Source organism: Drosophila pseudoobscura, chromosome 4 (genome assembly GCF_009870125.1).
Source record: "Drosophila pseudoobscura strain MV-25-SWS-2005 chromosome 4, UCI_Dpse_MV25, whole genome shotgun sequence".
Taxonomy (NCBI): domain Eukaryota; kingdom Metazoa; phylum Arthropoda; class Insecta; order Diptera; family Drosophilidae; genus Drosophila; species Drosophila pseudoobscura.
In genome coordinates this window covers 682,485-705,900 of record NC_046681.1, presented here as the reverse complement: position 1 = coordinate 705,900, position 23,416 = coordinate 682,485, and the positions used below count along the sequence as shown (strand labels likewise).

General features: G+C 44.0%; 1 protein-coding gene across 7 annotated transcripts in view; it reads right to left on the bottom strand.

Annotated features, from left to right (window-relative positions):
• The window catches only part of AGO3 (Argonaute 3), a 285,673-nt gene that overhangs the window by 55,239 nt on the left and 207,018 nt on the right, over positions 1 to 23,416 (bottom strand). For 5 of the 7 annotated variants that reach the window (XR_004469495.1, XM_033380771.1, XM_033380773.1 and 2 more), the window contains one exon: positions 18,925 to 19,057. The exons of 1 other annotated variant lie outside the window; for it this stretch is intronic. Coding sequence is in view for 5 of the 6 variants with exons in the window: in XM_033380771.1 (XP_033236662.1) it covers positions 18,925 to 19,057 (133 nt within the window). In the remaining variant the exon portion in view is untranslated. The remainder of the gene's footprint in view (positions 1 to 18,924; positions 19,058 to 23,416) is intronic. One more of the 7 variants, XM_033380774.1, reaches the window with a different exon arrangement.

Genomic DNA, 23,416 nt, shown 5'->3' with positions numbered 1-23,416 from the left:
CCTGACTGTTTGTCACTTAGTAGTGCATTGTTATCTAGAAAAGTTCGAATTTGTTGTGACATTACTTGTTCAAGGACTTTTGATAAAAACGATAGAATTGATATAGGTCTATATTCATTTTTTCCTTTAGGGACCGGTGTTATTTTCGCAAGCTTCCATGTACTTGGAAATATTGATTTTGTTAAGACAGTATTGCAAATATAAGTCACATGTGGTAATATTTTTGGAAGTAAGATTTTTAGAAATTTTGGATGTATTTCATCCAGTCCGATTGCATTTGACTTAATTTTAAGTACAGATTCAAGGACATCACACTGACTGGCACACATGAAGCTAAAGTTATTATCACAGGAACTATTCGGTATATTGTCAAGATAATGATTATATGCTACTTCAGGTACCCCGTTTATCACAAATTTTCTATTTAATTCATCTATGTCTACATCAATTTTGGTGTTATTTGTCCTCTTCCCTATTCCCAAGTCTTTGAGCTCCCTCCATGTCCTTCTTGTTAATATTGCACTTTGAAACCTTACAGAATAAAAAGATTTTTTAGCTGTCAGTATTAATAGGTTGGTTTTTTTCCTTAAAGTTTTAAATTCTTGATACTGAACAGACGTTCTGTAGCGTTTCCATTTGTTATATGCTTTGTCCCTTAATGATATATTGTGTGCAATACATTGATTGAACCATGGATTTTTCTTTTGTGCAATCTTTAATTTACGCAGTGGTACGAATTTTTCATAAAGACATGTTATGTGAGCTCGTAGTTGTTCTACTTGAGAATTAACATCATCCATGCCAAATATTATATTCCAGTCATATGTACTGAATTCGTCATTAAGTTTGGTAATGTCAATGCTCTTAAAATTTCGGTACCATATGTCGTCGTCAATCTTTTTACAATTAAAATCATAAGTCAGGAAAAGTAGGTCGTGTCTGGAAAATGTTGGGACAGATAACTGATCATAAAGAACGATTTTTTCTTTATCATTGACAAAACAAAGGTCCAATAATGTACTTGCAGTGTTTGAGAAATGTGTTGGTCTACTATTATTGACTAGATGCAAGCCTAACGATGCCATCGCTGACTCCATATGTCGTTCCTTCAATATATTGCTGTTTAGATCCCCGATTATAATTACGTCAGTATAGCTTACAGATAGGTCTGAAATTGCATCAATTACTTGTTGGTAGATTGTATTGCGGTGTGGTCTGTACAGACAGCCCAATAGTAATTTAAGAGAACTGTTAGAGGCCGATAATTCTATAAAAAGGTATTCTATTGCACTTTCTGGAGGGTGCTTGCATATTAATTTGGATTTGAGTTTCTTGTTTATGTATACAGCAACACCCCCACCATTTCCTTCCCGATCAGATCGGTATAGATCAAATCCGGTACACAAAATAACATTATCACATAGATGCGGCATGAACCACGTTTCCGAAACACAAACTACATCAACATTCGATTGTTCAAACATATATCGGAACTCATCAATCTTACCATACAGACTCTGAGCATTTATATGACAAATATTTATGCCATCTTTTTGTTTAGCCAGCGTACGAATCAATATCCTACTATTCGTTGGAAGTCTATTCATATTATGGACCATTTAAAAGTTACTAAATAGCATATTAGCAGCACACGCAATATACACAAATCAATTATAACTATATAAAAACATAAAACCTTAAACTTCAACATTATATTACTATGGCTAAGGGAAGTTTTACTAACGAAAAAGGTTATTCTGGTCTGTCTCAACTGGCCTGTTAACTGCACCTGGATCAACTGCTGCAAGCTCATCCTCGGAAGTATCCCGCAATGTTTGCAGGTCATGCATGTTATCCACTCTAAAAATCTCTCCAGCTGGATGCTTCTTAACATGCACGATCGCCCGACGAGTGAAAACAGCCGATAGTGCTTTTCCTTTTTTCATTTTCATAGCCTCTTTGAAAACAGCCAGATTCTCTTTAGACAGCTGCTCATTAATATAAAACGCAGCCTGTGAGTCGAATTCCATTAGGTCCAGTGATAGCAGTTTTTTCGATTCCCTGCGATAGTTGCCAACAGCTTGCAACAACGCCGCCTTCTCTCTCACACTCTCTAGTCGCAGGATTATCACTGGATCAACAACTGTTCCGTGTGTTCTCTGTCGGATCCTAAAGATGTCTTTCACCCTTGGGAGGGGTGTTAGGTTAAGGGCAAAGCACATCTTGTTGAATCGGACCTTCAACATTTCACCTTCTTCAAAGGGTATTCCATGAATACGGAGATCACACGCAATGTCCGCTTTGGCGCGCTCAACACATTGTGTGCTTAGATCTCTAACTTGCGCACGTATTTCTTGCATACCATGTACCTCATTTTTGAGTTTGATAATTTGCTGCTCCATTTCGTGGATTACCATTTTTAATACGATCCAATTCAGATTCTGCAGTCTAAAAGATATGGTCATTCTCTACGATTCTGCGTTTTTCTCGTATCTTTAAAATTGTGGACGCCACAGATTTTCATCCTATGTGGGGGCGGAAGTGGGCGGGGCGAAGTTTTGAAATATTCTTGTAGCAATGACATATCACAGAAGTCTGGATCCAAAACATCGTTGCTCTAGCCCTTACAATCTTTGAGCACTAGGCGCTGATAGGGCAGACAGACCAGGCTCAATCGACTCGGCTATTAACGCTGATCAAAAATATATATAATTTATGGGGTCGGAAACGATTCCTTCTGGATGTTACACACATCCACTTTTACCAGTCACCACTTTTTCATTGCAGTCCGCTCTCGTCTGGTAGCTTTTCTTGTTTTATCACTCTCTCGCTATCACCTCAACTTCAATAACTGTTCTTTCTCTCTAGCTCTTTAAACATTCTGAGCAATAGCCCTCTCTGCTTAGTAGCTCTCGCTATAACCGCTCTCCACTCTGCTCTCTTTTTTTTACCAGTTCCGCTTTGAGCGTTGTCTGGCACATTGGACTGATACCAATTTGTTTTGCAAATAATAGTAAATAAATAAATAATAAAATGGAATACGCTGTGGTCTGTGCCAAAAAAAAACCTGTAAGAAGCAGATCACCCACGATCAGCCGAATGTCCCCTGCTGGCTCTGCGACAGCGTAGTGCACGCAAAATGCGCTGGATTTTCTGGCCTCGTGAGTGATGCTATAGCCAAACGTAATGGCTTGCATTACAGTTGCGAGGCATGCCGTGCGGTGGAGAAAGACATGGTGGCTTTCATGAGGCAGACGCGGAGTGGCTTTAAGGAGCTGACCGTTGGTTTTAAAAACCAATACGATCGGCTCCTAGCCATGGAGGCTCAGTTTAGCGGTTTAAAACTGCTGAATGAGTCTCCGAGGCGCAAAAAGGTCAATCCGCGGGATCTGCAAGTGCCAACCGTCACTCAGCCGTGCGCCGCCGAAAAACTGACTCCGACCACTCAAGTGTGCAGCAGTTGATCTCGTTTGCCACTCCAAGGGCAACGACAGCTGCTGGCGATGCAGATTCGGTAGACGAATTCATCGCCTCGGAGAATGTGCAGCCAAGTACGTCTGCAGCGTCCGTGTCCGTGTTCGTGGTGTCCGCAAGTTCGCTAGTTGTTCCGTCTATCCCGATCCCACCAGTAAATAGACGTTCCGGACCTCCGGATATTGCCACCACAGGTAATAGATCTGTGGTGACTAAACCACTGGTGGGAGTCCCACCAAAACGAAAAGTTTTTGTTTCACGGCTGGCCCCTGACCTCACATCTAATGATGTAATTACTTTTATTCAAAGCAAAATAAAAGCCGTGGGTTTAAAGGTGGAGAAATTTAACTTCTCTTATGCCAGGGAGATAGCCTCGTTTAAGATAAGCATCTCCCCAACTCAATTTGACACCATTTGCTCCGCCAAATTTTGGCCGGAGCATTTGGTGGTGAAGGAGTTAAAGGCTAAGAAGAAGAATAGGCCCCCATATCCCTTCCAAATCTTTCCAGTGTGCCACCCTCAACCTCAACTTCCTCTTCCTCAACTTCCCGTCTTGCTTCCACCTTTCCAAAAAACTAACTTCTCTTTTAGTAACCTATCAGAATGTAAGAGGCTTGCGTAGTAAGCTCAGCATTCTTTTCCGGGATAGTGTTGCATTTGCTTCCCACGTTATTGTGTTTACTGAAACCTGGTTAAAGCCGGACATTCTTAGTTCCGAGGTTTTGGCAGGTCGGTACACAACTTTTAGAAAGGACCGTTCGTCTCGACGTGCAGGAGGGACTCTTACTTCACGTCAGAACACTTCACAGTCCAAGTTCAACAGGAACTGGAATTCCTGTGTGTAAAACTGATTCTTCCCGCTTTCGCTATATTCATTACTTGCTCGTATATCCCACCTTCTTCGGATATTTCAATTTATGAGCAGCACTTGTCCGCTTTAACCGCTGTTTCTTCCTCGCTATCTGATAAAGATCGTATGATAGTTCTTGGTGACTTCAACTTGCCAGAAACTGTTTGGTCTTCGGTAAACGAGTCTAGTATCCTAGTGCCCATGTCACGACATGACTTTGTTGACGGCTTGCTTGACCTGTCCCTGTCTCAAGTCAATCATGTGAAAAATTCCTTGGGTCGATTGCTTGATCTATGCTTTGTATCGGATCCGACCATAGTGTTGTTAACCCTACTTTCGAGGTGTCGCTAGATATAGGACCAACTGTATTGGATCGGTCGAGTAGACTACCTGAACATGTCCGCTGCTTTTGTAAAGCCGAGTTTGCGAAGCTTAATAACCTAATTAAGGATTTTGATTGGTCCGCTTTGTACTTGTGCACTGATGTCACAAAAGGCACAAACATTTTTTACAATGCTCTTGGCACATTTTTTGATTCTTGTGTCCCGCTTTCTTGTCCGATTAGATCTGGCAAACCCCCTTGGTTTACCAAAGAGTTATCCAGTCTGAAAAACTTAAAATCAAGACTTTATAAAAAATTTCAAGAAGTGGGCTCTCCTACTTCTCACTGTCGCTATGTAACAGCTCGGTCAAACTTTTCAGTTCTTAATGCACAATGCTATAAGAACTACCTATCTCGATGCAGGATACGTTTTTCTCAGGACCCTAAACAGTTTTACTGTTTCGTAAACAGTAAGCGTAAAACGTCCGCACACACATCCTCGCGATCATTTTGTAATACGTCGGCAAATAATGATCAGGCAATTGCCGATCTTTTTGCCCAGTTTTTCCAAACCACCTATTCTGAGGAAAGCTACTCTGGTCAACCGTACCCATACGGATTACCGAGGTCGAACGGCATTTTCATTCCCTTGTTAAATGAATATTCCCTACATCATGATCTGCGACTAATTAAGCCGGTGTTTTCACCGGGTCCAGACGGGGTTCCAGGTTGTGTACTCAGGTACTGCGCCGAGGGTCTGTGTGGACCTTTGCTTAAACTATTCACCCTGTCCATAGATTCCTCTTGCTTCCCCCCAATCTGGAAGGAATCGTTTATAATTCCTCTCCATAAAAAAGGTAGCAAGTCTGATGCAAAAAATTATAGAGGTATAGCAAAGTTATCCGCTATTCCCAAATTGTTTGAGAAGGTTGTAACTCCGCACTTGCAACATCTCTGCAAGTCACTTAGAACTCCAACTCAGCATGGATTTATAAGGCGGCGATCAACCACCACGAACTTGTTAGAGTTTACCTCTTTCATTATTAAAGGCTTGTAAGGTAACTTACAGACGGATGTTATTTACACCGACTTTAGTAAAGCATTCGACTCTGTAAACGATTCCCACTTAGCGCATAGACTTGACCTTTTAGGGTTTCCGCCCAACCTCCTGAGATGGATTTCTAGCTATCTCTGTTCTAGGTCTCAAAGAGTCCTCTTCAAAAACGACTGAAAAACTCTTCGTTGAATTTTGATGGCCGTCATCCAATCATCTTGCCCAGCAGCCACCCACTTACTCTTGCAATAATCTCCCATTTTCATGATCGGAATCTGCACGCTGGTCCTTGAGCTTTGCTTGGATTAATTCGATCCCAATATTGGGAGGAAGACGGTAAACAAGGCAGTAAACAAGTGCGTAAGATGCTTTCGACTGAAGCCCAGGGTATTGCAGCATATTATGGCGGATCTTCCAAAGGAGCGGCTCGATGGTTCTCATGCCTTTGAGATCACAGGCGAGGACTTCTGTGGGCCGTTTTTCAACAAACCGGAGGCACGCAACAAGGCTCCAATCAAGCGCTACGTCTGCGTCTTCATTTGTTCCGCTACCAAGGCTGTTCATCTGAAGCTTATAAAAGACTAATCCACAGTTGCTTTTCTACATGGACTTACATACATACATACTACATACATAAAGCGCTTCATATGTACCAGACGAAAGCCGCGGCAAATTTGGTCAGACAACGCAACCAATTTTGTCGGCGCTTAGAATGCCTGATGGAATTAAAGCGCCTGGTACTCAGCGATGACCATCAGAAGGTGCTGCTGGATTTTTGCTTGGTCGAGGCTATAGACTGGCATTTCATTTAGTTTTAATTTCAGAGAGCCCTGCCGATCTAGATGTTCTAACTCCAGCGCATTTCTTGAATGGTGATCGTATGATAGTTCTTGGTGACTTCAACTTGCCAGAAACTGTTTGGTCTTCGGTAAACGAGTCTAGTATCCTAGTGCCCATGTCACGACATGACTTTGTTGACGGCTTGCTTGACCTGTCCCTGTCTCAAGTCAATCATGTGAAAAATTCCTTGGGTCGATTGCTTGATCTATGCTTTGTATCGGATCCGACCATAGTGTTGTTAACCCTACTTTCGAGGTGTCGCTAGATATAGGACCAACTGTATTGGATCGGTCGAGTAGACTACCTGAACATGTCCGCTGCTTTTGTAAAGCCGAGTTTGCGAAGCTTAATAACCTAATTAAGGATTTTGATTGGTCCGCTTTGTACTTGTGCACTGATGTCACAAAAGGCACAAACATTTTTTACAATGCTCTTGGCACATTTTTTGATTCTTGTGTCCCGCTTTCTTGTCCGATTAGATCTGGCAAACCCCCTTGGTTTACCAAAGAGTTATCCAGTCTGAAAAACTTAAAATCAAGACTTTATAAAAAATTTCAAGAAGTGGGCTCTCCTACTTCTCACTGTCGCTATGTAACAGCTCGGTCAAACTTTTCAGTTCTTAATGCACAATGCTATAAGAACTACCTATCTCGATGCAGGATACGTTTTTCTCAGGACCCTAAACAGTTTTACTGTTTCGTAAACAGTAAGCGTAAAACGTCCGCACACACATCCTCGCGATCATTTTGTAATACGTCGGCAAATAATGATCAGGCAATTGCCGATCTTTTTGCCCAGTTTTTCCAAACCACCTATTCTGAGGAAAGCTACTCTGGTCAACCGTACCCATACGGATTACCGAGGTCGAACGGCATTTTCATTCCCTTGTTAAATGAATATTCCCTACATCATGATCTGCGACTAATTAAGCCGGTGTTTTCACCGGGTCCAGACGGGGTTCCAGGTTGTGTACTCAGGTACTGCGCCGAGGGTCTGTGTGGACCTTTGCTTAAACTATTCACCCTGTCCATAGATTCCTCTTGCTTCCCCCCAATCTGGAAGGAATCGTTTATAATTCCTCTCCATAAAAAAGGTAGCAAGTCTGATGCAAAAAATTATAGAGGTATAGCAAAGTTATCCGCTATTCCCAAATTGTTTGAGAAGGTTGTAACTCCGCACTTGCAACATCTCTGCAAGTCACTTAGAACTCCAACTCAGCATGGATTTATAAGGCGGCGATCAACCACCACGAACTTGTTAGAGTTTACCTCTTTCATTATTAAAGGCTTGTAAGGTAACTTACAGACGGATGTTATTTACACCGACTTTAGTAAAGCATTCGACTCTGTAAACGATTCCCACTTAGCGCATAGACTTGACCTTTTAGGGTTTCCGCCCAACCTCCTGAGATGGATTTCTAGCTATCTTTGTTCTAGGTCTCAAAGAGTCCTCTTCAAAAACTCCCTCTATTTACCAGTAAAGGTTTCTTCGGGAGTGCCACAAGGCAGCCATCTAGGCCACTTACTCTTCACTCTCTTTATTAATGACTTGTCTTCAGTATTAACATACTCTCGAGTACTTATGTACGCGGATGATGTTAAACTCTGTGTCCAGTGCAAGGACATTTCATTTCATTCTCGCTTGCAATCCGATCTCAATAGCTTTCAGTCATGGTGTTGTGCAAACTTGTTACACCTTAATGCCTCGTAATCCAAAGTTATGACATTTCATCGTTCTAGCCCTTTGTTGGCTCCCTACACCCTATTTGGTGGTTCTCTTGAGAGAATTACCATGGTGGATGATCTGGGTGTTATGTTAGACCCCAAGTTAAAGTTTTCCGAACACATTTCTACCATGGTAAATAAGGCCATGGGCGTGCTTGGGTTTATAAAGAGGTGGTCAAAGGAATTGGACGACCCCATTATAACAAAGACTCTCTATACTGCGCTTGTTCGTCCGGCTCCCGTGTATGGTGCCCTCAGTACAAAGAACACCAGGACCGTATAGAATCAGTACAGAAAAACTTTTTACGCTTTGCTCTGCGGGGCCTTAACTGGGATGCGGGTGTAAGACTCCCATCTTACTCTAGTAGACTACTATTAGTAAACCTCCCATCCTTAGTTAACCGTAGAAAAATGCTTGGTGTGATATTTATGCACAACTTGATCAGGGGTGACATAGACAGCCCTGATCTTCACGATTCCTATTAGACTGACTAGAAATTTTATACCGTTGCTCCTTCCACTTTGTAGATCGAATTATTCCTTGCATGAACCGTTTAAGGTCTTATGCTCGGATTATAATTCCCTCTACCATATTATATCCAACACTAATTCTCTTCCTCTTATTAAATTATTAATCCTTACACTCCTTTCTATTAATTAGTAACTGTAGTGGTATTTGTATTTTGATTGCATGCTTAGTTTCTTAGTAAGTTTAGTGCTAATTTTCCTCGAATGTTAGTCTAATAGCTATCTTTCTTGCATGTTCGCGTTTGGTTCGGCTACGCACCGCGCGTCATGCGGCAGCGCCCCTCGGTCGGATGGGCGGGAGGAGGGCTGCGTTTTGCCTGAGATCCGCGCGTAACAGCCTTCTGCTGGTGTCACACGGGCCACTTGATGGTGCAGTAACTGCATCGCCTCTTGAAAGATGCAGTCATTGCATGTCAACGTCCAAAAAAAATTTGGTTGCTCTAGCTCTTATAGGTTCTGAGATCCTTAAACTCGTATTTTGCAATTGGCAAAACCGACCATGAAACCTGTGTGTTAGAGAGAGACAGAGCGAGAAAGAATGAAATTGTTTTATTGATTCTGATTAATTCTAGAAGATATAGTCATCTTCTACGATTCTGCGCTTTTAGTTTTTTCGTATCGTCGAAATTGTGGATGCCACAGATTTTCGCCCTTTGTGGGGGCGGAAGTGGGCGGGGCAAAGTTTTAAAATATTCTTGTAGCAGTGAAATATCACAGAAGTCTGGATCCAAATCATCGTTGCTCTAGCTCTTAGTCTTTGAGCACTAGGCGCTAATAGGGATGGACGGACGGACGGACGGACGGACGGACAGACAGACACACAGGGCTCAATCGATTTGACTAATGTATATACTTTATGGGGTCGGAAACGATTCCTTCTGGACGTTACACACATCCACTTTCACCACAAAACTAATATACCCCAATACTCATTTTGAGTATCGGGTATAATTACATAATACCTCATAATAATAATAATATAATTACATAATACCTACTAACAAAGAGGAGCTAACAAACAAGTCACAAAACTCATCTCGGATAAAATATTAGAACCTTCCGTATCAGAATACAATGGCCCAATACTTCTTGTCCCAAAGAAAGCAATACGAACTTTTATTCGGTAAACAATATAACCTACCGATTCAATTTAATAGCTGATTATGCTAGAGAGGTTAAATTTAGACAAGAAACCGCTTATAAAAGAGCGAGAATAGTTTTAAAAGAAAATAAAGCTAAGCAAAAGAAATTTTATGATCATAAAGTTTTAGATTTTAAGCTAAAATTAGGAGACCAAGTTTTGTTAAAAAACGAGACTGGTCACAAGTTTGAACCAGTTTATATAGGACCATTTAAGGTCATAAGAATAGAAACCAATAACAATGTAATAATAAAGCACAACAAGTTCATAAAGATAGGTTAAACATGGATAATAAATAAAAATAAAAAAAAAAAACCAAAAATGTTTTATGATAACGGTCTGATCAACCATAATTAAAAAAAAAATAAAAAAAGAGATAAAAAAAATAAAAAAAATTTAACAAAAAATGTACATATATAAGTAATAATAAGATTTCGGGTTATTTGGAATAATATTGTAAACACTTTATTCGTAATTATGAGTTATTATAAACCACAAGGCTAACAACAAGAACAGTATGTCTATTAATTGTTTGCAAAATGTAAAAAGGCACATAAGTTTGACTTCAACATGGAAAATATGAGTAAAGGCATAAGTTTGGGGAATTTTTTTTATTAACTGTTATCAAAATGTGTTTAAGCTGTAGGTATGACGGAAAAAAGGGCAAAATTCCAAGACAAACGGTAAAGAAATTAAAAAAAAAAACAAAACAGCGGCATGTATGACTCTGTCTATTAATTCTTTGCAATATGTAAACACTTATTGAAAGAAGACGAAGGAAAAACAAACGGGACATCAAAATCAAAAACGATCAGCCGCGTGCTTTTCTTAAGTCTTCTTTGCAGTCATTCGTTTACAAATTTTCTTGCATTCAGTTCAGTTTCTTGTGTTATTTGAAGTTTTAGCAATGCCCGGTAAACGAACAGACAATAATCTGATACAATTGGTATATTTTAATTATGGCAAAAGATAGACAGCTAAAGAGTTGGCCAAGATGTTCAATATTAAGTTGAGAACAGTCTTTAATATTATTAAACGTGCGGAAAAAGAAAATAGGCTGGAATTGCAGACCTCTACCGGCAGACCAAAAAAGCTTTCTCGGCGGGATTACTCGAAAATATTGAAAACCGTGGAAAATAAGCCACAAACAACCCTCAGAGCCTCAGGTCAATGATATAAAAATTAATCTAAACAAGACCGTTTGCCCTGAGACTGTGCGAAAAGTTTTAAATGTCCACAGATACTCCTCACACGTGGCAAGAAAGAAGCCGTTGCTGTCCACAGCTAATATTGAGAAACGCTTAAACTTTGCGATATATAATGTTGACAAGCCTCTCGAGTACTGGGACGACGTGATTTTTTGTGACGAAACCAAGATCATGCTGTATTATAATGATGGGCCTGGAAAAGTTTGGCGTAAGCCGAATACAGCCCTCCAGTCAAAGAACATTGTGCCCACTGTGAAATTTGGCAAGCTTTCAGTGATGGTTTGGGGCTGTATTTCTTCCAAAGGTGTTGGAGAGCTGCGCATTTTCAATGACATTATGACAAAAGAATTTTATTTGCACATTTTTGGCTTCGTTGATCCACAGAACACCAGCAAACTCAAATACAAGCTGTACCAGGACAATGATCCAAAGCACAAATCATTCCTTTGCCGCACTTGGCTACTTTACAATTGCAACAAAGTGATTGACACGTCCCCCCCTTGTTAAAGAAAAGGGTGGCCAAACGACGCCCTACCTCAAAAAGTAATTTGATTCTGTGGAACGAGGAGTGGCTAAAAATACATCCACGCCATCCATCAGGCCACTCTCAAGAGGTCGATTCCCTAGAATCATGCCACTCATGAGGACCAATTAAAGCTAAGCATAAAACCATGGAGTCTCACATTCCTAGCTCTCTCATGTAATGCAACACCGATCGCCAGCAGCCTTTCATCAAAGCCGACGTAAGCCACCCGTAAGCCTAGGGCTGGGCGACCTATCGATCACTATCAACTCCGATAGTAGCTTTATTAAATCGCGAAACAAATATCAAAAGGTTTGACAAAGTTAATCGAAAATCCACAGTATATAACTGTTTAACTAGTTTTTCGGTTCAACATCCATTGAATGCACCCGAGTGCCAAATACCAAGTGTATTTTCTTGTTATTTTGGCTGGCGAAAATCCTCTAGCTGAACCCTCCACGAGGGTGCCGGCTGGGCAATGGACACTGCATTACCCCGGACAAGGGTAATGCACTGTCGCTTGCTCTGTCCGGGGTAATGCAGTGTCTAGCTAAGGCTATGGTCCGGCGTCTTCCCGATTCAAAGTCGGGGGAACCGAACCAGGGCCATGGCTAGAGGTGCCTGGCGGTCAGGCCTAAAACGCTAGGGGGTGGTCCCCCCGAAAAATATTAACCAGTATGGACCCTCGGGCCAAATATGGAGGCGAAGAAGGATGAAGCACGGGTTGGGATGTCAACCCAAACGTCGGTGGAAAGCGTGACTGCTACCACCGGCGGGCACGGGGAGGAGCAGTCCTCTCTGCGTGTGACTTGGCGGGAGCAGGCCAGGTCAGTTGTAAAGCTACTGCCACAACAACAACAACAAAAACAACTCACTCCGTGCCCTGCAAGTTGAGCCGCACAGATGCCGTAGTCGATACAGACACGGATCTGGAGAGCGTGCTCTCTCTAAGCAGGACGGACGAAGAGAGCCTTCTCCGCTCGCCGGAACCAGGCACCAGCTCCCTGCGTAGGGAAGGGCCGAAGCGTTCCAAGGAGGGGATGAAGGCCAAGGCGCAATACAAAGCGGCCCTCAACATAAAAAGCCGGCTGCAAGGCAAAGCAGACATCTCCCAGGAGGAGAAGGTCAAGCTAGCCTGGGCCGAGCAGAGAGTAGAGGAGGGTCGGCTACACTATGCCCAGATGCCACAGATGAGGGCGTCGAATGGCGAATATGCCAATAAGGTGGAGGAGATGATGGCCACCAAGAGGCAACGCTCGACTGAGAGTGCCATTAAGGACACTCCAGCGAGCAAGCGGCAACGCGGGCCCAGGAGTGCAGCCCCTCCACCGAAAGCGGCCAAGAAGCCGAAAGCGAAGGTCAGCGAGGTGACCAAACGACACCTGATCGTGGCACTCATTGACCGCAGCGAAGAAAACGGCAAGATGTCAGCGGCACAGTGGAAGCTGGTGCACGCGCGTCTTGTCGACGCACTCTTTGCACAGATGGAGGAAGACCCCGCGGCCCCAATGCCCACGTTCGATGGTGCTGGGTGGCTAAATGGGGTTAAGATCCTGAAGTGCAATGATGACCCAACCCTAAGGTGGCTGACGCGTACGGTCTGCCAACTGGAGGCGATGTGGGAGGGGGCCAAGCTGGAGGTTGTGGACCGGGAGCTTATCCCGTCCAAGCCTAAGGCGAAGGTACTCTTCCCCATCACGATCCAGGGGGACCGAGCGCTGAAGCTCCTTCAGCGGCAAAACGCGGACGTGCCAACGGCCGACTGGAGGATCCTACACATTGGTAGCCCACTACCCAACGAGGGGGGCCAGTGTGTGATCCTCCAAATAAACAAGGAAGCAGAGGATCTGCTATACCCCAAGTTCGGGAAGATGGCGTGGGGCATGGGTAGCGTCTACCTGCGCCTCAAAAAGCGCCACCCTGAGGACAAGGACGCGCATACCCTGCAGGCAGGCGAGGTGGAAAAGGACCTAGGTCTCGAGTCCATCGTGGAGGCCGCCCAGGGTCTTGCGCTTGAAGATGAAGAAGAGGAAGACGGTGACCTGACGCTGGTAGTCAACCCGTCAGGTGCAAGCGAGCCAGCCACCCATGCTGAGTGTGCTGCAGCTCAACTTGCATAAAAGCAAGGTAGCGTCGGCGGAGCTCCTCATCGCCATGGAGCAAGGGCTCGCCGACATAGCTCTAGTCCAGGAGCCCTGGATTGCGACAGGCAATTCAGTGGCCGGACTAAAGTCCTCAAATCATAACCTGTTCTACTCAACATCGGTAAGCAGGAGCAGAACCGTCGTACTCGTACGAAAGGGAATCCATGCTTACCTTATGTCTCATTACAGCACGGATGACCTGACGGTTGTGATGCTGGAAAGTGAGGAAAAGCGCCTTCTGGTGGCTTCCTGCTACATGGCTCACGACAGACCCGCACCACCCGACGAACTCAGGAGCCTGGTGACAGAAGCCGGCACCAAAAACTATCAACTCGTCATCGGAACGGACGCCAACGCCCACCATAATGTGTGGGGAAGCACCGACATCAATGACAGAGGTGAGTCACTCTTAGACTTTATACTAGCAACTAATCTATATATAGCAAACGTTGGGGAGGAGCACACCTTCGTAGGTCCGACCTCATCCAACGTGCTAGACCTAACACTTGCAATGGGAAACAGTACTACGGTATCTAGCTGGAGGGTCCTCGATAGACCATCCTTCTCAGACCATAAGTACATTCAGTTCAAGTGCGAATTCAAACACCTTTCGAATCCGGGCTCAGTGAAATCCGCGGAGGATATAGAGAAGTCCCTAAAGACCCTATCCAACGAGCTACTGAACGCCTACCATGCATCGTGCAAACCCTCGAGAACGAAGAGGAGGTCCAAGCCACTCTGGTGGAACCGAGATCTCTCTCTCCAAAGGAACAACCTCAAGGAATTCTTCAAGATCGCCAAACAAGCGAACGAGGAGATTGTCAATGAGGAATATAAAATCCTACTTAGGAGCTACAAGAAGGAAATACGTAAGGCACAAAGGAACTCGTGGAGAAACTTCTGCTCCAACATCGAGAAAGTGCCCGAAACCGCCAGGCTTCGGAAGCTGCTTTCAAAGCAGCCCACAGTACAGAGCCAACTAAAACTAGACAACGGACAGTGGACAGAGGGCAGCAAAGAAGCCCTAACAGCACTAATGGAGGCGCACTTCCCTGGATGCACCGAGGTCACTGACGCCAAGGAGCATCAGGACCTAGCAACCGAGGAACAACACCCTCCAATAGGTCTGTTAACCACTAAGAGAATACACTGGGCCATAGACTCCTTCGCGGGCATAAAAGCACCAGGACTGGACGGGATATTCCCAGCCATGATGCAGTTGACCAAAGAGGTTATCACCCCATGGCTCCTCGCAATATACTCAGCATGCCTAAGTACGGGCTATATCCCCATCCAATGGAGAACCTCGAGAGTTGTCTTCCTCCCTATGGCAGGAAAGTGCAGCCACGTGAGTCCCAAGGACTACAGACCGATAAGCCTTACCTCCTTTATACTAAAAACACTAGAAAAGCTGTTGGATTTGCACATCAGGAATGAGGTAGAGGGACTGATGTCAACAAACCAACACGCCTACACTAAAGGGAAATCAGTGGAGACGGCACTACACTCGCTAGTAGCCACCATCGAGAGCGCCCTTCACAACAAAAAGTATGCTTTGGGAGCATTTGTGGACATCTCAGGAGCATTCAACAACGTGGCCACAACCGCAATAACAAGTCGCCTAGAAGCGAATAACATACACCCTGCAATCAACGTGTGGATCAAAAACCTCCTAAGTTGCAGACGGGTGCAATCGGAGTGGGGCACTGCTTCCATGGTAAAGGGGGCACACAGAGGCACACCTCAGGGTGGAGTCCTGTCGCCACTACTGTGGAATCTGGTGGTCGACGACCTCATCAAGAGATTTGAAAGGAAGGCCCCAAAGATAACGGCTTATGCAGATGACATAAGCATACTTATTACGGGTGTATGTCCATCGACCCTCAGCTCCTTAATGGAACGTACACTCAGGGAGATACGTGAGTGGGCGGAAGAGGTAGGACTCAGTATCAACGCGGACAAGACGGACCTCATCCTCTTTACCAAGAGGTACAAGGTACCGATATGGACCCCCCCGAAAATTGACCAAACTAGGCTGACCCCAAAATCACAGGTGAAATACCTAGGCACAGTACTGGACAGCAAGCTGGCATGGAGGCCCAATGTAGTGGAAAGGGTGAAGAAGGCTACCATTGCGCTTTATGCATCCAAGAAGATGCTCAGCAGCACATGGGGCCTGTCACCTGCTCTAATGCACTGGATCTACATCTCGGTGGTGCGACCAACTCTGCTGTATGGAGCCTTAGTGTGGTGGCAGGCTACTGAAAAGAAGACATACCATAAGCTTATGGAGAAGACTCAGCGACAGGCTCTGCTCTGTATTACAGGGGCGCTGAGGTCAACCCCAACAAAAGCACTCGAAACCATACTCGGAATCGACCCCCTGGACATTCAAGCTCGCCTGATTGCGGGAAAGGCAGCACAACGCCTCATAGCATCAGGAAATCTATCGCCACAAGGATACGGGCATAGTTCAATCGGCAGGGAAATGACCAGATCAACTGACTACATGACCCCCCAAACTTGCCTTGACGTCAAAACAACCACATCTCTGGGACCTGAAGACTGGAAGATTGGAAGGGACCAAACTGAGCACCTCAATATATACACAGACGGCTCCAAGATGGACGGAGGAGTAGGAGCGGGCCTATACTGCACAGACCCCGTGATAAGGCTGTCGTATAAGCTACCCGACCCATGCAGCATATTCCAGGCAGAAGTTTTTGCCATCGGGAAAGCAGCGGAGGTCGCTCTCCGCACAGAACGAACACACGATGCGGTCAACCTATTCGTCGACAGCCAAGCGGCGATAAGATCCATGCAGTCGTCCGTGGTCAGTTCCAGAAGTGACTTGGCGAGCAGGGAGGCATTAGACATCCTAAGCACGACAAAGACAGTGCGGATCTATTGGGTTCCCAGCCACCAGGGCATCGAAGGAAACGAAGCGGCGGACGTACTAGCTAAGGAAGGCGTCGGGCTGGAGAATAGGAGAACCGAGAACGTGCCTGTCTCCCTCAGAACGCTGCAAGGCGATCTAGAGAAGCAGGCTAGAGCACAGACTGATAGCAGGTGGAGGAGTACCACCACCTGCAGAACCTCGAAGATAATGTGCAAGGAGCGCAACGAGAAACTTAGCCACTACCTACTGCACCTACCACGAAAGGACTGCAGACTGATGGTGGGAATACTAACAGGTCACTGTCTGGCTGCTGCACATGCAGCAAAGCTAGGCATCACCAACAGAGACAGTTGCAGGAAATGTGAAGAACCTGGGGCTATCGAAACCCTGGAACATCTCATCTGCAACTGTCCGGCTCTCTCAAGGGCAAGGAGGAGATACCTGGGCGCCCCAGTGTTGGCATCACTGGAAGATGCCTCCAAAAGGACGCCTCAGGAACTGCTGGCCTATGCTAAAAACACCTCGATTCTCGGGGACTTTTTAAAACCACATTAACACTCCCGCGACGGTTCATACACCCCCCCCATCCGGATAACTAAGGGCCATATTGGCCTATGCGCGGCCCCGCTGAGGGCCGTCCGGGTTAACCTAACCTAACCTTCTTGTTATTTTTTCCGATAGGCTTCCACCACACATACAGCAGTCAACATCCCACTACCTAATTCGTTGCACCATACACCATATTTCCATAGTCAGTGTGACCGTTCCTCTCCTCAGCTCTTCAGCAGTAAACGTAAACATTCTAAGTTGATCCAATAAGTGCATTCCAGCAAAAGCTCGAGACCTTCCGGTTTATTACGATAGTAGTGGCTTTGAAAAATAAATATTTCTTTCTGCTCTTGTTGGGGTATCCGTTTGTACTCTACCAGGTCGCGAGGAGAAAAAACAACTTTTACCGGTAACCTCTCCAGTTAACAAAAGCCCAAGCAGCTCTTCCGCCCCAGAAGCGGCCACCTGGGTGACTCGCAAAGTGAAGTACCCAGGTACTCCAGGGCCCACCACAAGTTCCGCTGTTGCGAAGACAAAATCGGTCCTGTTCCCGTCGCCTGTCCCGCTTAAGGTGCCAGCGCGTACGCAAAGCAGTGTAAGCTGCTCTCGACACTCCCACACAATGGCTCAATCCGCCGCAACTGCCGTACTTACGCATTTCGGAGAGCGAATAAACCTTCCGGATCCCCGAACTCCATCCGCTCCGCCTTCCACGGCCTGGACCAAATCCGAAGCATGTGGGCGGAAGTTGAGGTAGAGCATAAGAATTGTTTCGCATTTGTGGCTGAAGAGGGTTCGCAGTCTGAAGCGGACCTTCAATCGAAATTCGATGACTGCTTTACGGTGTATGTACAGTGCTTTGCTGATCTCAACGATCAGCTCCAACAACCAGCAGTCCGTCCTTCCGCACAGGCAGATTTCCACAGCAGCTGCAGACTACCCCAAGCGACATAGAAGTTTTCGCTGGGGATTACGTCCGCTGGCCTTCGTTCCGAGATCTTTTTACTGCGATCTATAAAAATTCAGGGAAGCAGCTGTAACAGGGCAACCGCGATGTTAGCACCCCAGGCTACCAGCCTGTTATCGCTGCTGGGTACCGCGCTCAGTTAACAGCCAGTTAGATCGCCCTCTGCCTAGCTCTCACTCTGTCGGTTCTGTACGCTCTTACGATCCGCGCGTCGTTTACCGTTGTCATAGCATGTAAGCTAGAATAAGTTTCGATTCCACCCCCGCTACAACCTGCCCCGTCATGCATATATTCGCACATATAAATACATGGAACACATTTATTGGAACCATTCTGACTTCTTCATTTGTATACATACTGCAATTCGACGCTGGATAGCAACGTCTCGATCCGCCCCCTTGCAAACAGTAATTTTTTTTAAATATTACATAAATTTCATAAATAATATCATATATAAATAAGCTCACATATATACTGACTGTGTACCGAATATCACGTTACCCCTGGTTTTTGGTTGCGTTTCAAATGATTATCTATCTAATGTTTTTAGATTTAGTAAATACTACAGCAGTGACATTTGAGACATAATATTTTCGGCGCTTTAATTCTTGATAGAGATTCTTCTTCTATTAACGTTATATCAGTGAAAATAACTAAACGCAAAACTATTTTAGCATATTTAAGTAGTACTGGTATCTTACCGAAAAAATCCGAGTATTAACGCGTTTTTGAACTACGATAAATGTCAATTTTATACGATTATCGCAAATAGAGGCAAATTGTGGAATTTCGTACCTAGAGCACGTACTTAGTTGACCATCTCCAACGCCATCTCTGAAAACGAACAATAATCTATGAAAATGTATTCTGTTAAGAAACTATCACTATATTAACTTAATTAGTTAAATATTTAATTTAATAATGTTAAGTATGGCGCTTTGGTTGAAGGGTTTTTCTACTGATGTGCAGCAATCGATTCTCGACGCAGATAAATTGAATTTCAAGGCTGTTAAGGCGATATGGAGGTGACCACATGCGAAAAGTTCATAGCTTGGAGCTGAAGGTCAGGGTAGATAGTTACAGAGAGTCTCTTCAAGAGTTCGCGATAGACATATCGCGGATCCTACGACTGGCTTACAATGCTGCACCAACCCAGAGAGATGCAAAATCAATGGTTTTATAGACGGTATGAGGGCTGTTGCAGCAGACGATCTTAATTACCCTATCTTAGCGTGTGCGATGTTGTGAGAAGAGCTTTTGCTCTCACACGCCGCGCTCTTGTACTGCTCTCTGCGCATGCAAGATCGGCTCGGCGGTGGAGTCGGGTAGTTTTTGCGATCTCTGGCTGCGACCAGTCCAATAAATGCTTTGAAGTCGAGCCCTTGTTTTATTTGTTCATAAATTATCTGATAATTTAAAGTAAAAAATCGCCACTAGAGCCCGCCGGACCGGAGTCATCATAACGTTTAACTTGGAAAACATTTTCCGAATTCTCAAGGGCCTTAGACGTACGCTGCAGACATACGTCTGCGAACGGCTATAGATGAAGTGGCGCGCATAATAGACATTATTAAAAAAGATTTAGAATTGCACATAAATATTTTGAGCAAGATTTTATTTTTATTGATATCGTACACGACATCATTATCGGAGTGTATGTCACGATCCGTTATGGCTTTTGAAATATGGAAATGTAGAATGGCCTATAAGTGAAAGTAAAAACGAAGGCCATGTGAGGAATATTTATGCATCGCACAAAGTCGTAGTGCCACCCAGTAGGGAAACGATAGTATGAATGAAGTTATGCCGGAAGGATGACGTCATGTAATTGGTTGTCAAGCCCGTTGTAAAGAAACCCAAAAAGACCCTTCTAAACGCTACCGAAGATGGACAGACACAACTAAGGATCTTAAACCCAACTAGAACGAAACAAATTATTCAAAAGAGAGAATTTACTGAACAGTGTCAAGAAGTTAAGATGGTTGTAGACTGCAAAAAACATGAATCTCAAATTAATAGTTATAGTGTGGATCCTGAGCCTTTAGAAAGATTACAGATACCACATTGGGTACTATCAAAACGTCCAATTATAAGGGTTCTTCCTTGTTGAAAAAGTTTGAAAATTTGTTTCTTTCAATAAGGTAGCAGGAAGGACGGCGTTTCTTAGTCATAAAATTAATACAGGAACTACAGGACCAATTCGGAATCAACCACGTAGGGTTCCACAGGTCAAGAGGGAAGAAGAAAGAGTATTAATATCAGAAATGGAACGAAAAATTTTCTTTCTCCACTGGTCCAGATTTGGTTTCCAGTGCCGTGCTTGAACTTTGTGCGCATTCACTTTGCGAGCCTCTCTTAAAACTGTTCAACCTCTCTCTCGAGTTTGGTGATTTTCCCACCGTCTGGAAGGAATCATACATAATTCCTATTCATAAAAAGGGGTCTAAATCTGACGTCTCAAACTACTGTTGTATCTCCAATTTATCTGCCATTCCTAAAGTCTTCGAAAATTTATTACTTCTCAGCTCCAACACTTTTGTAGTTCCCTGGTATTAGAATCACAGCACGGATTTGTAAAACGCCCTATGTAACTGCCGGATTTTCAAATCAATGTGAAACTGACGTAGTTTTAGTAAAGCTTTCGACTCAGTTAATCCAAAGACTATAAAATACCAAGATGTTGCATGAGCGACCAAAAAGGCTGCTCTATGGCGGGTCCTAACATTAGAACCCAAAAGGCACGAGGTAGCGCGCGGGGTTTTAATTCCCTTTTCGCCTGTAGTTCGTCTCTACCGCGACCCCGCTGCCCTACGGTTTCGGCACGAAGACGATTCATATTTTGTTTTTGTATTCTTTCTCTCGAGGCACACCGACTCGACGCTGACCGAGGCATTGACGAAGCCGAGTAGCATTTCGGAGGCGAAGGTAGCGTAAAAGAGAATTGAAGTAATAGCCCCGCGCGCCCGTACCTTGAAGCGTCAAACGAAAATTGAAAAAAAATTTGTTCCTCATGCAACATCTTGGTATTGTATAGTCTTTGGTTAATCACAATCTCCTTACCTTTGTAAGGCGTACCTGTAATTGCGTACCTTTGCAATCGTTCTCAGCGTGTCTGCCTCCAATCTTCTCTTTCTAAACCAGTTTTTGTCTCTTCGGGTGTGCCGCAAGGTAGCCATCTCTAGCCATCTTATTATTAATGATCTTCCCCAAGTTTTAACTAATTCTCGTGTCCTAATGTATGCTGTTGATATAGTTATGCTATGTTTTTCCTACAGTGACCCGGTGTCCCCGTTATTTCATCAATCGGATCTTGACGCTCTCAACAATTGGTGTATTATTAACGCTCTTCCTCTTAACATTTTCAAATGTAACGTCATGACCTTCCATCACAACAAGCCTTACCTTTTTGACTTCACAATTAATAACATTCCTTGGAACGCCTGTACAAAATTAATGACTTAGGCATGACTTATGTTTTAATTCTCATATATCCGCTATTTCGAATAAAGCCAAAGGAGTCCTTGGCTTTATCAAAAGATGGTCGAATGACTTTTCTGAGCCCTATACCTCTAAACTACTCTACGTGTCTCTTGTACGGCCTATCTTGAAATATGGTTCCTGTATCTGGTCTCCCCTTTACCAAAAATATCAAGAAATGCTTGAGTCCGTTCAGAAACAATTCCTTATCTTTACCCTGACTTAATTGGGACCCCTCTTGTCATCTTCCCTCTTTTGAGAGTCGGCTGCGTCTCATTAACTTGCACTCCCTTGAAAGCCGTATGACATGTCATGGAATTCTCTTTCTCCACAAACTTATCCTAGGCGAGGTTGAATATCATCGGCCCTCATAAGCCTTATCAGTATTGCTGTCCCATCCCGCCCGACTAGGCATTACTTTCCTCTCCGTCTTCCTCTCTGTTCTTCAAACTACTCTGACCATGAATCTTTCCGTAGCCTTTGCCGCGACTACAATACATTTTTTCATCTTTTTTCCTTTGATACTTCTTTAATAAATAAATTAATAAATAATTTAAGTTAACTTTCTTCTGTCTTGTATTGTGATAATTTTATAATTTGTACATTCCTATTTTTACACAGTTTAACTGTACATAGTTGAACTCTAAACATTAAACATTAAACATACTAGGTCCCTAACTGCACCACGTAATTTTTGGAAAACTTACTTGTGTGCATAGATTATATTAAAACGCGAGGCCATAGGCACACTGAGTTAGCGGCGTGGTTGCCAGTTGGGACACGCCTGCCCACGCCTTACCTATTCTATAACATACGCACAAGGAACACGATCTAGGGGCTATAGCGTATCCGTGGCGGATGTAAGATTCGTTTTCATCACTCTTCACGTGTACGCGTCGGGATACGAGACTTTTTATACCCGATACTCAAAATGAGTATTGGAGTATATTAGATTTGTGGTAAAAGTGGATGTGTGTAACGTCCAGAAGGATCGTTTCCGACCCCATAAAGTATATATATTCTTGTTCAGCATCAATAGCCGAGTCGATTGAGCCATGTCTGTCTGTCCGCCTGTCTGTCCGTCTCTCCGTCTGTCAGCGCCTAGTGCTCAAAGACTGTAAGAGCTAGAGCAACGACCTTTTATATCCGGACTTCTATGAAATGTCACTGCTACAAGAATATTTCAAAACTTCGCCCCGCCCACGACCGCCCCACAAAGGGCGAAAATCTGTGACATACGAGAAAACTAAAAATGCAGAATCGTAGATGATGACTAGAGGATTACTATATCTTCTAGAGTGTAAAATCTGAACCAGATTATCGTTAAATTATCATAGCCAGAATCAATAAAACAATTTCATTCTTTCTCGCTCTGTCTCTCTCTAACACACAGGTTTCATGGTCGGTTTTGCCAATTGCAAAATATGAGTTCAAGGATCTCAGAACCTATAAGAGCCAGAGCAACCAAATTTGGTATCCACACTCCTGTGATATCGGACTTTGACCGTTTTGTGTCACAATTTCGCCCCACCCCCTTCCGCCCACACAAAGGACGAAAATCTGTTGCATCCACAATGTTGCAGATTCGAGAAAACTAAAAACGCAGAATCATAGATAACGATTCAGATTGCTGAATCTGGATCAGATCAGATAATTTGTATAGCCAAAATGATCAAATCAATTTGCACTGGCTACGCAGCGCCCGACGCACGCTCA